Source organism: Acanthaster planci, linkage group LG11, assembly GCF_054643075.1.
Source record: "Acanthaster planci isolate LZ-2023a linkage group LG11, COTS_SCS, whole genome shotgun sequence".
Classification (NCBI taxonomy): Eukaryota; Metazoa; Echinodermata; class Asteroidea; order Valvatida; family Acanthasteridae; genus Acanthaster; species Acanthaster planci.
This window is the reverse complement of record NC_141787.1, coordinates 8,742,482-8,756,502: the sequence shown is the minus strand read 5'-3', so window position 1 is coordinate 8,756,502 and position 14,021 is coordinate 8,742,482. Positions and strand designations below refer to the sequence as shown.

At 40.1% G+C, this 14,021-nt stretch overlaps 1 protein-coding gene across 1 annotated transcript; it reads left to right on the top strand.

The window, feature by feature from the left end:
- Positions 1-264: 264 nt before the first annotated feature.
- Positions 265-12,851, top strand: LOC110983862 (ankyrin repeat domain-containing protein 45-like). The gene is made up of 6 exons (XM_022243479.2): positions 265-640; positions 3,453-3,585; positions 4,675-4,842; positions 6,643-6,737; positions 9,163-9,304; positions 11,173-12,851. Exons 1-6 carry the CDS (start codon positions 383-385, stop codon positions 11,196-11,198), a joined length of 822 nt encoding a protein of 273 aa, XP_022099171.1. The 5' UTR covers positions 265-382; the 3' UTR covers positions 11,199-12,851.
- Positions 12,852-14,021: the final 1,170 nt, after the last annotated feature.

The following is a 14,021-nucleotide window of genomic DNA, read 5'->3' as shown; positions in this document are numbered from 1 at the left end:
TAGCGCCGCCAATCTTCCATCTAGGTAACATAAACACTTTTTTCCAAAATGACAATTTATACAAACAAATTCGAGGTTTCTTTAAATAGTATTGTGCGAATGTTTCACTCGAAAATAAGTATAGCTTCGTTAATTTTTTAAAATGAAAAAAATTCAGTTTATATTTATTTAATACTTATTATTTACGATAAGCATAACTAATTATGTATGAGGATAGTCATCCTGGAGACCAAAGACAGTGTGGTATAGCTTATACATGTACATATAGCGCGCATAGTACACTGTATTTGTTTACGGCCTTTGACGTCTCACTGTACTGTACACTGTACATGGAAGTTGCAAACGGTCAATTTTTCAGAAAGTGTCTCTTTTTGTTTTTGAAATGACTGTTGATCCGTTACAGGAAGAGCCAGAGGCTTCTCCACCGTCTAGAAAATCTGGAAAGCGGTTAAACATCGTTCTCCAGTGCGCAGTGAAAGGAGATGCAGCCCGCTTGCTAGAGTGTTTTTCTAAGGAGGATGATCCGTACCACGATCGGGTAGAGGGTCAGTTAAACTCCCGAGATGACCAGGGCCGGTCAGCTGTGGAGATCGCTTGCACAGAGGGTCACTTGGAGATGCTCAAACTTCTACTCGAAAAGGTTCAGTTTGAGATGTCAATGAAAGCATATAAAACCCAGACACCACTTTGCACGTGAATTTTCAAAGTTAAAATTTTTAGGAAGGCCAGTGGCAGTGTTGAGTCGACAGAAAGGTGCTGGTCAATTCAGTCCAAAACCAACTTGAACCAAAACCAATTCAGTCCAAGTCAACTCGGTCCCCAAAATCATAATTCATATGTAGGCCTACAGGATGTAGTGCAAAGTACATGTCTGTCATGTAGTGGTTGGATTGGTTTGAGCCACAGCTGCTTTGTGTGCTTCACGATTACCTGTATACTGAATTACTGATGAACTCCATGTATGTGCATGCATGCATAATTGTGACAAAAATGGATCAATAAAAAGGCAGTAGCTATTATTACATGAGCTGGTGAGTTTAGACAAGTTTCTGTCTACCTTCTTACACCAGTCAGGTGCATTGGAAACAGGAACCAGACCAGTCTACAACAAATGGATTTTGGACTTGTTTTCCTTAAAAAAATCCTCCAGGAGTATGAATGTATCAAAAAGGAAAAGGAAACGTTTATGGAAATTAAACATGCAATCTGGTCGAGAAAATAAAGAAAATGACAAAGGAAAATAGGGAAGAAATTCTGCCGTAACCATAGAATTTTGAAGTAGCCACTTTGTAAAAACGAATGTTTGTACATTTCTACGCTACTTAAGAAATTTATTAAGAAACATCCAGAAAACAACCCTTTAAATATGGCCTGCCGAAATGAAATGCTTTCTCAATCAAAAGTAAGTTATGAAGTTCTGACCGTACATGTACATTTAGTTCGCCAGCCGACACGGTGCTCCAACAGCCTGGTGGCTGCACCAGGCTAGCTGGAAGGAATAGGTACGGAGCAATTCCCCCAAACTCCCAAAACTCACGACAATTAGGCCTAACTGAAACCGTGAAAGAAACATTGTAGAAAAAGTTTAAGACTTTACATGAGTGAGAGATCCCCCTCAAAAAAGGCCTATTGTGAAAAGTCTACATGTGTTGTTATTTATATTTGGAGATGTTGTACAATGTAGTTTTTGAAAGATTTGGGAAAGAACAGTATTTTTCTTTGTCAACGGTTGGCCATTCAATTAATCTGTGCCAAATAGCAAACATGATAACATTAGAGAAGCATACATGTACATCTTCAAATCTCCCGTTCACAGCTTGAAGTTGAAAGCGGAAGCTGAAGTGCATGGCATTCGTGTCCAAATTGACGTACACATAGGGACCATGTGAAGGATCTACTTCAACTTTGTATATATTTTTCTATAGGGACCTAGTTGAATTGGTACCGAGTTAACCTGAGACCGAGTTGACTCGGACCAAATTGACTTGAATTCATTTTCAAAATAGATCTAACGTTAGGGTTAAGTTAGGCCTAAACCAGCCTGGGCCTGAGTTTAATAGGCCTGTCACCTTATTATTTTGATTTATATAAGCACAATCAACGTACCTACACCTACTTACAGAACTGTGGCCAAAATATCCAACTTCAACTCGTGTGATTCAGTTTTGTTTTTAGATTTTTTGTAAACTTTTTTTGACCTACAAATATTGCAAGAATTCTGTAAAATCACTACAATGCATTATAACAGAATGACTGAGGGAATGCACCGACAGATCTTCGACAGTTATCTTCCACAGTGACACTGTGTGTGACATGCATGCACTCCTCAGATAACTGCTTTATATCCCTTGGCCAGTCAGTAGCATAGCTCATTAATTGATTGGAAACCGCAGAGTGGTCCATGTTCAGCCGTACTAATTTTTCCCAACAGTAACCTATTAGCCATCTGAAAGCAATAACATGACCTAAAAAGTGAAAATTAGCAGGGAAAATATTTAGGTATTCAAACACTGAAGTAGAAAAGGAGACATTATTGTGTACCAGTATTTGTGTTGACAGCTCTAAAACACTGCAAAACTTGAAGTTTTTCTCATTCCCCAAATAAAGAGTTTTTCAAAAAAACTTGCAGTGGCCGACTGTCATTGAGAAATAGCGGTATCCGGGAATTTCATTCTTTCTTTTTGTGATTTATGGAATATCTGCATACATCATATAGGGAAACTGATTAAGTGCATACATGTGCATTTAGTTATGAATATATATCAGCAAAGAAAAGTGACTGAAACCTGCATCCTCCATGATAAAAGAAGACAGCAGCCAAAGTTAAGCTTCTGCTGGACATTCCCAATGGCCCCCTTCCATGGTGAAAGGCATTGTGATAACTAGAGTGCATACACCGGTAGCAAGTGCTCCATGACAGTCGCTCTGTGCAAAACCCAACACAGTATTTTCCTCCATTGAAAGGGTCAATCAGTTGCATGCTTTGTCTATACTGTACCCGTGCCCTGTCAACTGAGCTTTCCAGCTGCGTGTGGCCACTGGGGGTTGCTGAGTTGCAGATTGCAATGGGATTAGGACTGCACACTGGGCTTGATAATAGGAATGCTGGTTTAACAAAGTTGCAGACAAATATGCCACAACATGTAGGTTCCCCCATCTGCCACTACATTGGGAAATCAGGTTGGCGTAGTGTTTCTTTCCTTGCGCTCCGCCTCTGGGGGCCTGGGTTCGAATCTGGCGCAGTCCACCTGTGGATTGGGTTTTCAACCCCAACCTGAGTCCGTGGGTTTCCCCAAAACATTTATCCGGGATTTTCCTCCCACCTCTGAGGGTCTTTTATTTGCAACCTGTCTGCATTTGTCCGTTTACCATGCATGTTTTGCTTGTGTTTTTTTCATTATTGAATATTGAATTAAGACATTACAAGTACACGCATTTGCTTGCAATTCCAGGGCTCTGACCCCAACATGAGGAATCCCAACACAGGCAAGACAGCTCTGGACATGGCCTGTATCTTGGACCGAGAGGACATGGTCAAGGAACTGTTAGAGAAAGGAGCTGAGGGAGATGCAGCAACAAATAGAGGTACAGTAGGGGGCATGCAATACATAAAGTGAAACTGTTGAGATCAACATAATACCATCGCTCATGCACAAGTTATGCTTATTAGGAGCCTCAGTAATTAGCATACTTTGTAAATATTCATGAGATTCTACTTGCAAGTTGTTCATCATACACTTACTTAAAACTTGGGCAATACTTCACTCAGCAGATGCAGCAAACAAAGCCAACCAATAGACATGGTAAGTCATTTGAAAGACACGATAAAGATATATTCTGGTACTGCCTTGGAATTACTGTAGCGTCCAGTCCCCTGCCTCGCTAGTGTAGAGGGTGGAGGCTCGTCCACCAATGACGGAGGATTTGGAGGCTAACTCACTTAACAAAGAGCAGGGCAGGCACATACTTCGCGTGGGCTAGATTCCCTTTATTTCGTTGTCAACAATTTATTTATAAATATATTTATGAAACACAAATAACTAAGGCCTATGTGATTCCCAGCGAAGCCATAGCTACAGTACGTCTATCCACCCAGTTGCCTGGCTACAATCTCCCGAAAAAAACCTTGGAAGCCTGCCAAACTTCTTCAGTCCCGCCAAAAAGTATAACAATGTACATGTAGGCCATTTCCAGCCAACTGGTGTGACATCTAGAAAGTACTTCGCAATTGTGCACGTGGGCCCTGCTATAATCATGCCCTAACGAGGTGCACAAGGTTCAAAGGTCACATAATTTGCTGATATAACTGGGGAATTCTCAGCCCCCTAAATTACCAAATATTCTTTGTTTTAGACTGTTTACTTTGAATAATGTTAGTTCCTTGGCCCAAGAGCAGTTAAGCTTGAGAAATCACTTGAGTGTCAAATCGAATGCACGAGGCAGCTTGGGGCTGCAGTGGTCTGGGTGCTGTGGTCCTGTAGTGTGGGCTATATCATCTGCCATTCAAACTGAATGCACTGTCTCCTGTTTCTCTCTTGCGGGCTTCAATCTGAAGTCTATTATGTGTGCAGTCATGTATGCTAGAGTGTAGGAGTAGTCAGGTTGTCTCCGCTTAGCTATATTTTGTGACTTTACTCGTTTTTTATGATCCCATTGGCATGTGTCTGTCTACAGGCTATACGGCTTTACACCACGCTGCTGCCTGGGGTAAGCTTTCTTGCATAAAACTCCTGATCCAGTTTGGGTCCAACCTTCAGGTCAGGACCAGCCATGGAGAGCGCCCTCGTGAGACAGCATTGCGATACCAGCATGAAAAGTGTGCCAGTTATTTAGACTGGTCCGGTAAGCTAGCAAAGTTACATTTGCTTTGAGTTTGTAATGCTGGATCCAACATGTCTGGGTTCCCGAGTTTCATAAATTTTGTGGAAGGAAGGATTCATGTTGGATGATTTGGGAAGATTTCCAGAAGTTTGTAACATGCTTTCATATACACAACATGTATTGCTGCTACAACAAACATGACGGGGTTCACACAAAATCTTTGCTATATAAGCTTTCTTTCCAGTCACTGATTCACCCATTCCGAGCCCTGACTACGTTACATGTGTTTGTACACAGATTTAAAGCAAACACTTCCTATTTAGTTTTCCTTTTTCTTTTTAATGAATTGAAAGCGGCAACAGTTGAAATGGTTCTATAGCCTTCATTTCAATGAGGAAGGTACATGTACTTTTATGGAAGCTTATTAAAAAAATATTATTTCAGACAAAAATATCAGTTTTACCCTCCTTCCCTTCCCCGACTCTAAATCTGGTTAGGTTCAATTCATCGGTTGCATCATGAACTTTTGCATCATGGGTAGTTGATGCATCACAAACTGTCCTGTCTTGTGTACAAAGTCCATGGACAGTACGTTACTTCGTGGTGCACCAAAACTATCACATACAGTTAATTCTAAGTCGGCATCGCCTAACTCGTCATATCGTCTTAGGTCAGCCTTTTGGCAAAAGTCTCGATCATCTGTAACGCATTTCCATTGAAAATTTCATTTCTAAGTTGGCATTTATAAGTCATCATTTCGTATAAGTTGGCATGTTTTTCTCGGTCCCTTTTCCTCAAAACGATAAAATTCCTTTGTGTAAGTCGGCATTAAAAAAAATTGTGCTTCGGTATCAGTTTCCTTCGCCTCAGTTGCCAAGAAGTGTCAAGTGACAAGTCCCACACTGCTTGACTGATGTGTGTTTATTAGCAGCACAGGCCATGGTTGATAATCGGTCAGCATGAGTACATCAATACCAGTAACCCCTCTATTGCTACACGCATGCGCTCTGTCCATTTTGGGGGTTGCCTTATTGAACGAACTTAACCTATGCGTGTGCGGATGAGTGTATGTATTCTGTACCTTAATAACTGTATCACGTACATGTACGTACTGCACTGTAGAGTCGTGATGTGATATGCAAGTGGCTTGCCGTCCTTGCTTCGTCCTTAGGGGCACATAATAATCGAGAACGAATTTGCTGGGATTGATCACGGAGGTAGAAATCAACCAGGGTAAATCAAAGCCATTGAATTAGTGCAAGGAATCATAATGTACGAAGGCAATACATGTGTACATGTTAAGTCAGCAAAATGATGACTTACAGCACAAGTCAGCATTCGCGTAAGTTGTCATAATTTCTTGAGTCCCGAGAGTGCCGACTTAGCCAGAGTTTATTATACATATCTATGAAATGTTTCACAAATTGAAAGCGCATTGTAAAGTTCTGTTTATCCAATGCACATTCAGTGCAAATTACAAGAATAAAATGTAGGACAATGAAGAGGACAGTGATAAAATGTAAACAATTAAAGGTGGGACACAAACCTTAGATAAATATTCCGGGAAATACTTAAACTTCACGGAATCAGGCAGGGACTGAAAATGCAATCCACATGTAAACCTAGGGGGGAATCCAACCTGGGGAAGCCAAGGAAGAGTCATTGTGCCAACCTGATTCCCTAAATGACATGGGAATAGCACATAATTTGAACCCTGGGTTAAAGTTGTTTTGTAAATCTTATTCTTGACATAAGTTAGATACTGTTTTGTAACACTGACAGAAAGTTCTGTATAAAGGATGTATATTTGTCTCCCAACAGAGGCCCGTCGTTCCCTATTAGCCGTCATCAGAGAGATCAAGGAGAATGTAGAAGATGTTCAGAAGATCCAAGGACGCCTCACCAAGGATGAGAGGGTAAGTCAAGGAGGGTAGACTAGAGATGCTACTGGAGTAAATTTCATAAAGCACTGAGATCTAACTTTAATAACGACATTGACAGCGGTTTATTATCTTGTCTTTAAAACAAGGCAAGAGTTTAGCAGGCAGCTTTTCATAGACAGTGGTATACCGCTGTAAGAAACCCCACTATACTGAACGTTTGGGTACAGCAAGCACTCCCCTTGGCTCCCAAATTTTCTGTGTACTTTTCCTTAACATGACAAACTGGTTTTTAAATAACAGAAACATAGTTAGAACTGATGCTAACTACTCAGAGTTGAGGAAAATTACATCCACAGTGAAACAATGTCCAGCATGTAGCGTGACTGTGCATCCTTTGCAGGTATCTACTATCTACAAGTATGTAATGGCTGCATCTACATGTATATACAGGTGTTCAGATTCACTTGAAATAGGAAACCAGGGCTACCAGCAGTCAAATTATATAGTTAACCCTCCCCCCCAGATCGTCAGTTAACACTATGTCTACAGAGATATGGTTGATTGGACATATGAAAGTGTTTTGGTAAAATCAGGCACAAAGTGCTGAAATTAAGCAGTCATATAGATGTACTGTAGGTTGTCACTGAGATTAGAAAAGGCCTTCAGTGTGATTGTTTTCCGGTTATATGTCTGGTTCAAATGTATAATGTACTTTTATGGTCACAGAACTTTACTGCCTTTTGGCAGTTTTATGCTAATAAGGTTTCCATATTCATGAGCAAAACTGTGACGTCATCCAAGGAGGAAGGCTCAGTCTTGCATTGGTTTGTACACAACAAAGTTCTGCATTTTGTCTTCTCTGCTGATTCCTTGTTGTTTATGTGCAAAGCAATACGCAAGCATCAATCCCTTACTATAGAATGTTTTCAGTATTTCTGGTTTCACAATTTGAAAAGAAAAACCCATGCACTGAACTCAGTCTGTGGCCTTCCCTAGACGACATCAAGGCAAAAGTGCCCTCAGTTGCCAGGAAAGTGTGGATAATTTTAAAAGCTAAAAAAGTGTATTTTTCAATGCATTTAACCAAACTGGAGTGCAAAAGTGTTTTCTTATTAAATAAGAGTACAAAGTTGCAGAAAAATTGTGCAAAAAACATAAAATCGTTGCAGCTCCACTCTAATTGTTCATCCCTAACCTTACTTCAAAATAGCATACATGTACTTAAAGCTTTTATAATTTTCCTTCCCACTGCAATTATTCTATTGAATGCATATTGTTTGTTGGGAATTTCAAAAAAAAAATGAAAATACGCCTTTCTTCTCACCGTAAAGTGGGGATGAGTAAATAGCCTACCCCTTGGTAAAAGAGGAGGGGATTCCTGTGCGTCGTGTCGTGGCGTCCTTTTCTTGTAGCATTTTTTTCCGTCTAAACGTTGCCCCTTCCCTCGCCATCGTGCGCTGAGTCGTATGTCATGTCGCGCATCGCGTCGCCTATTACGTCGCACGAAGCACAACGCGACACGTTGTGTACTGTCGCCCTTTGCTATGGTGTTTATAGAGAGCGCCTTTACTGTTTTCCTTCATTTCCGTCCCCCAGCCAGTGCTTGCAAAGTACATGCTATTTGCTCTTTGGTCTTTGGTGTTACATGTCTGGTTCAAATGCACAATATACTTTTATGGTCAGCATTTGATGATTACGTGAAGCATGAACATTTTAATTTGGAGACTAACAACTTACTTGTAAGGTCTTTTTTGCAGTTCCAGTGTTGAAAAATCTTAGATTTGTGATCAAATTTTCAAAACAAACTTTACTTTAGTGGATGGTGTGGCCACTCCTAAAGCACGTATTTGACCTCCGATGGCAAAATGAGGAATGTTTCCCAAAACCTTGTTTTGAGTAATCGGTGCCTGAAGTTGTATATACGTAAAAAATTATGAAAAAATTGACTTGCAGTTGTTTAGATTTTTAGATAGATTAGGTATCGAAGATTTCTTCTAGCTATGCCATTTGCTCAAGAAAATCAAGCAAAGGTGATAAAGAGGAGGATTTCTGGAGTGAGTTTCAATCTAATCTAAAATTTATAGTGTCTACCTTTTGCATGGCAAAATTGTGTCCATATTCCGAGCGCATTTTCAAGCAGTTTGACACCAGCAAGCTTGGTGGTGGAGTGGTTAGGACATCTGCACTAGTAAGCAGGAGGTAGTGGGTTCAAGTCCCAACCTAGTACGCTTGTGGTTTTTCACAAGCTTTTGGGGGCATACACTGAGCATACAGTGTTAAAAATGCACGTCGGGAAGGGCAAAATCCAAAATTAAGTCTTATCCATGCAAAGAATGTGTCTTAAATAAACTGTGAAATTCATTCTACCGCAAAGAATTTAATGAAAAAAATAAGTATTGTAATTTATTAATTCATCCAATAATAAGTTAATCCTAATTCAAGACATTTCTTGCTCCAGATGACTGCTTTGAATGCCTGCATAGAGAAGCAAGAGTGGCTGGACAACGGTGGTGAGAACCTGAATGTTGAGGACTTCAACAAGCAGAAACAAACACTATCAGACATTCTGGAGCCTATCCTCATCAAAATGTCAGAACCCCGTAAGTGCTCTTTTTTTCCATTTTTAAAAATTATATAATACAGTGATACATTTGAAAATTCAGACACAGTTGTTGTGGAACCATGCTTATTGAATCCCTTGTGGGTAAAACCTTACCTCTTTTTCATCTTGCTCCCAATTTCGATCCTGCTCCCAGTTTCAGGGTCAGATATTTCTTTTCACAAAAGTTGCGATCTGTTCGTGTTCATTACATTGAAATTTAGTCTCTCACACATTATGAAGGAGATTGTACAATCAATGTATCTTGCTTAGGCTCATGTATATAGGCTGATGACAGTCACATCGTAGTACCTGTGATGCGTTGACCCGCAGAGCCTCAGGTGCTGTGTGTTAAAAAAAAAAGCTTGAAAATTGTTTTATCTTCATCTGGATGTTTTAAGGGCCGCAAAGGAATCTTTGAACTATAGTGTTAAGCAATTCCTGAATTACCCTGTACACAACAAGGGCACTAGTAGGCGTGCATGCATATATGTGCACGTGTAATGTCATACAAGGCCACTAATGTGATGTCTTATGGTGAACGTGACGTGTGTCTTTGTTGCCCTGTCACATGATTGCTGTGGGCCAATGAAAAGACTTTCAAAACAGAGGTACAACAACAAGTTATATCACATACACCTTAAAATGGTCAACAGTGGTTTTGTTATAAAGAAACTAAACCCAGGAGTTTAAAACCTATTTTTGTAGAGAAATTTGCATACATGTTTGTCTTCAGCTCAGCAGGCATTATGTTAAAGAATTTATACAAAGTAACAAATTTCAATCATCAACATAAAGTTACTGCACATCAACAGCTGAGCATATCGTAGGGCCAGTTCACTGCTCCCACTAGAGTTTACTCGTATCAACATTAGTTGAACACAGATAAGAAGCCCACATAAAATAAGTAAGATTTGAAACTGCAGGGTGGAGGCTAGACTGAGAGAAGGTTTGCAGGTGCACTGTGAGAAATCAATCTCTTCTGTAAGAGTGGTAATTCTGAGAAGGACGAGTGAGTGTCAGCTCGTCATTTCGACCAGGATGCTGGGGTTGTCCTCAGGAGAGATGCCAGAATAGAGTTGAGCACTGACTTACAAGATGGGGTGGAATCGATGATGCATGGAAAAGGATGTGTTGGAAGATTGGTTTGTGGTTACTGGAGCGCGTGGTGGTGAATGTTGGATCCTGTTTGCTGGAGCGTGAAGTGGGTGGCTGGCTTGGGTCGCTGGTAACTTGAGCGATGAGGGGGTTGGATGCTGGATGCTTGCTGGGTTGGGGATGAGGTTGGATGGGGTTGGTGTTGTGGCCTTGGGTATAGGTGGCCTTAATTAATTAATGAAAACACTGGGAAGCAGTGTGGACTTCAGGTAAAGAGGACCTTAATGTCCTGGAAGGGGGCTTGAGGAGATTGGCAGGGGTAATTTGCCCAGTCATGTGATCATTCTGGGCCAATGAAAATACAGTATGTATTGTAATATAAAAGACAGAGGTATAACAATATTTGTGTGCCCAATGCTGAAAATAAACCTAAGGCAAGTTAAGGAGACACTGCTATAACTCTAAAATTGTTCTTATCTTTTGATCACTTCAGTAATAATTATTTGTAATACCATGGTGTTGTTCTTTGTAAAATTGTTCAGCCTCTAACCATATCATGCCACATGACATGTAAATATGAGCTTGCTATCTGAGAACACAGGTGTGGCCGACAGGTTAACGCCTCTATTGCACCTCATGCCCCTCCTCTGCTTTGGCCACAGGGGCCATTTTCCCTTGCTCATTCCAAAAATACACTCAATATAGTAACTTTAAAGCACATGCAGTTTAAGGCATCTCATATGAATAATTTGTGTTTTTATCTTGTTTCAGCACCAGAAAAGCCCCACAGGAGATGAAATCCCAACTTGCCTGCCACAGATGCATGTATCCACACTTTTACCGGTACATACATGTGTACATGTATGTTTGTGTTGACTGACGGCCCCTAGGCATGTTGGATCAGTATTAATCTTGAAGAAAATTCTGACCTCTAGCAACTGCAAATAAACTGATGCTTATTTAGTCAATGAACAACTGAAAGAATAAAGCAAAAAATTAAACACCACTTTCAAAGTTGTAATGTGGCCAGTTCTAAGGATTTTTGCCCCTTCCTCAGGAAAAGAGAGGCCAGTGTTTCATGATAACCAGTAACATGCATGCTGGGTTACTGTAGGAGGTACAAAGGAAGAGAGTTTGTAAAAAGAAACTTGTTTGTTTTGGATTATCAAGAACCAGCAGATCTTATAAAAGTTGGTTGATTGTTCATACCTTCCTGTTCTTGGTTGAGAACTTTATATGTGGGATGGTTGCTGAAAGAACTTGTATGTGGGTAATTCCAGAAATTAGGGGTCCATTTTTTTTTGTGTCCCTTTTACATCTGATTTTGTAAGCTCAGAACACTTTTTTTAATTTCCAAGATTGGTGAACTAATGCAAATTACCTGCCAAACGGAAAGCAATACATGTAGTTTGAAATCAATGCCGGTGATATTTCCTTGTCCGACCTTGATGTTGTCAGTCTTGAATAGATTAAACCAGCTTGTGAGGGGCACATACCATAAATTGCTCGAGGGTTGTTTGACAAAACTGATGTGAAATTGTTCAACAAAATCACTGGAAATTTATAACTTTTTAACTGGTTTGACTCTGACTTAGATAATATTTATCAGTTGGAATGTATACATATGCCTTGCCAGTCTTCAACAGACCGGCTCCAGATAATGGATGCTTATTTAATGGCCCTCATCACAGGCTCCTTATGTTCTGCACCACCTCATGTTGTATGCACCACAAATGTGCCATCTCCATGTACTTGCAACATGATCCGAATGGCGTTTGAAAAAAATGAGATGAAAATTTTTGAACGAACTCATTGGAAATTTATAACTTTTTAAACTTGTTTTGACTGAAGGTACATGTATTTATGAATGGGAATAAATATGTGTTTGGCCAAGGAGTATGGACACTGATAATGTCTCTCACTCGTGGCTCAGGTACTCGCTCAGGTACTCGTGGCTCAAGTCATTATTAGATACAGTCTTAAACGACTGACCAAGCACATATTTATTCCCTAATTATATAAAATGAGGTTTGGCCTTAGTGCCCCATAATACAGTTTCTGTTATGACAAACTTTTTCGTGTACACTTTATTGTATAACAAAGACGAATGGTAATTTCTTTGATTATTTATAACATCTTTTCCTATAAACACCACAGGGCTGGATGTATGTTTCCCATACCCTTGGAAAGAATTTTAATCCGTGCTGATTTACGGTTTGTAAAACTTGTAAAAAGAGTTATTATCGCGGTTAGGACTTCACAAAAATACTGTTCTTATACGAAGGTTTCCTAACCTTTTTCCTAAAAGGGTGAAGTAGAAGTTTTATTTCTTGTATATAGAAATTGAAAGAATTACCATATCCAGGTACATCATAAATAGATACTGTAACCCCTTTTTCACAGAAATAAGCCTAATGTCAATTAAAATAAAGTGCTTCCTGTCAGTTTCATTTTACAGTTCAGACTAGCGTAATTTTTTGCGACTTTTTGTGGACACCTGCCGTGAATGGGTTGAACCTTTAAATGTACCTTAAATTGAATCCTTAAATGCTCCTTCCTGACCCCTACACTGGATGTGTTTGCAACACTACATTGGGTACCGTTCTCTGAGAGAGTCAAATATAAAAACGCTAGGCCCTATACTTGTCTTCAAGTGTCTAAACACCATCACTCCTTACAATACTGAGTGCAGCCCCTCCCCCCATGTTCAACCTACTAGTGGATCATGTGTATAGCCAAATAGCATGATTGCCACATCAATCGACAAACATACACACTTTCTACCTCTCATTTGGCATTTTGAATTGTAAATAACTACAGTGGATACAACCAACCGTCTTTTATCAGCTTCGGAGGCCACGAGAAAAAAAGTGCGTCCAAGGATACCGAGTGAGGGCGAACTCCCTTTCTCTTTGCTGGAGGAACGGGTGGGCAGACAGCGAGTTGGTGCTCAAAAAGCGCCTCTGTCGTGCGATTCCCAAAAGAAATTACACTTCTCATTGAAACCTAATTTAGTAAATAGCAGACATCGAGGAAAATTAACTGGTAAATTATGCATTTATATTGTCGGTCCCTTACTCCGTGAAGTGCCCCGAATATTGAAAATTACATCTCCGTTCGTTAATCCAGTTGTCAGTCTGGTGTTTTTGACGTAAGCCAATAGCATCTTCTTATCGTTAACATATTTTATTCGACAAGTTGAAAGAAAACGCCACGATAGGAACAGTAGAGGTACCTTGTGTATGATGGACTGCACGTACCACACAGCAATAATTCAAGCGCAGAGGTATCAGCAGGACATCACAAGTAAAGATGGAATGGGCCATGGGGTCTCTGCTGGATTTAATAATATTGTCCTTCAGTCCGATTACAATGATCATCTTGGAGTCCAGAAAACTCCTGCAGTGCCATATTTGTCTAATGTGCGGTCTCAATTATGACTGATAGAGGTGAGGGTTTCTGTTACAGTATAAATCTTGTTAACAATGTTTATCAGAAGTAAATTGGCAATTTGCAAGACGGGTCTGCTAAGGTGTTCCGAGAAAACTGCTTATGCTCCCAACAGATCGACCATGAACTGACATATCACAGTTTCTGAAAGCATCATTTCGGTTGGGTAG

Excerpts from the sequence above, each read along its gene's own strand:
- LOC110983862 (XM_022243479.2), top strand. The coding sequence starts at position 383 with ATGACTGTTGATCCGTTACAGGAAGAGCCAGAGGCTTCTCCACCGTCT. Across the intron at positions 641-3,452 it reads TCAAACTTCTACTCGAAAAG|GGCTCTGACCCCAACATGAG; the intron begins GTTCAGTTTGAG and ends TTGCAATTCCAG. Across the intron at positions 3,586-4,674 it reads AGATGCAGCAACAAATAGAG|GCTATACGGCTTTACACCAC; the intron begins GTACAGTAGGGG and ends GTCTGTCTACAG.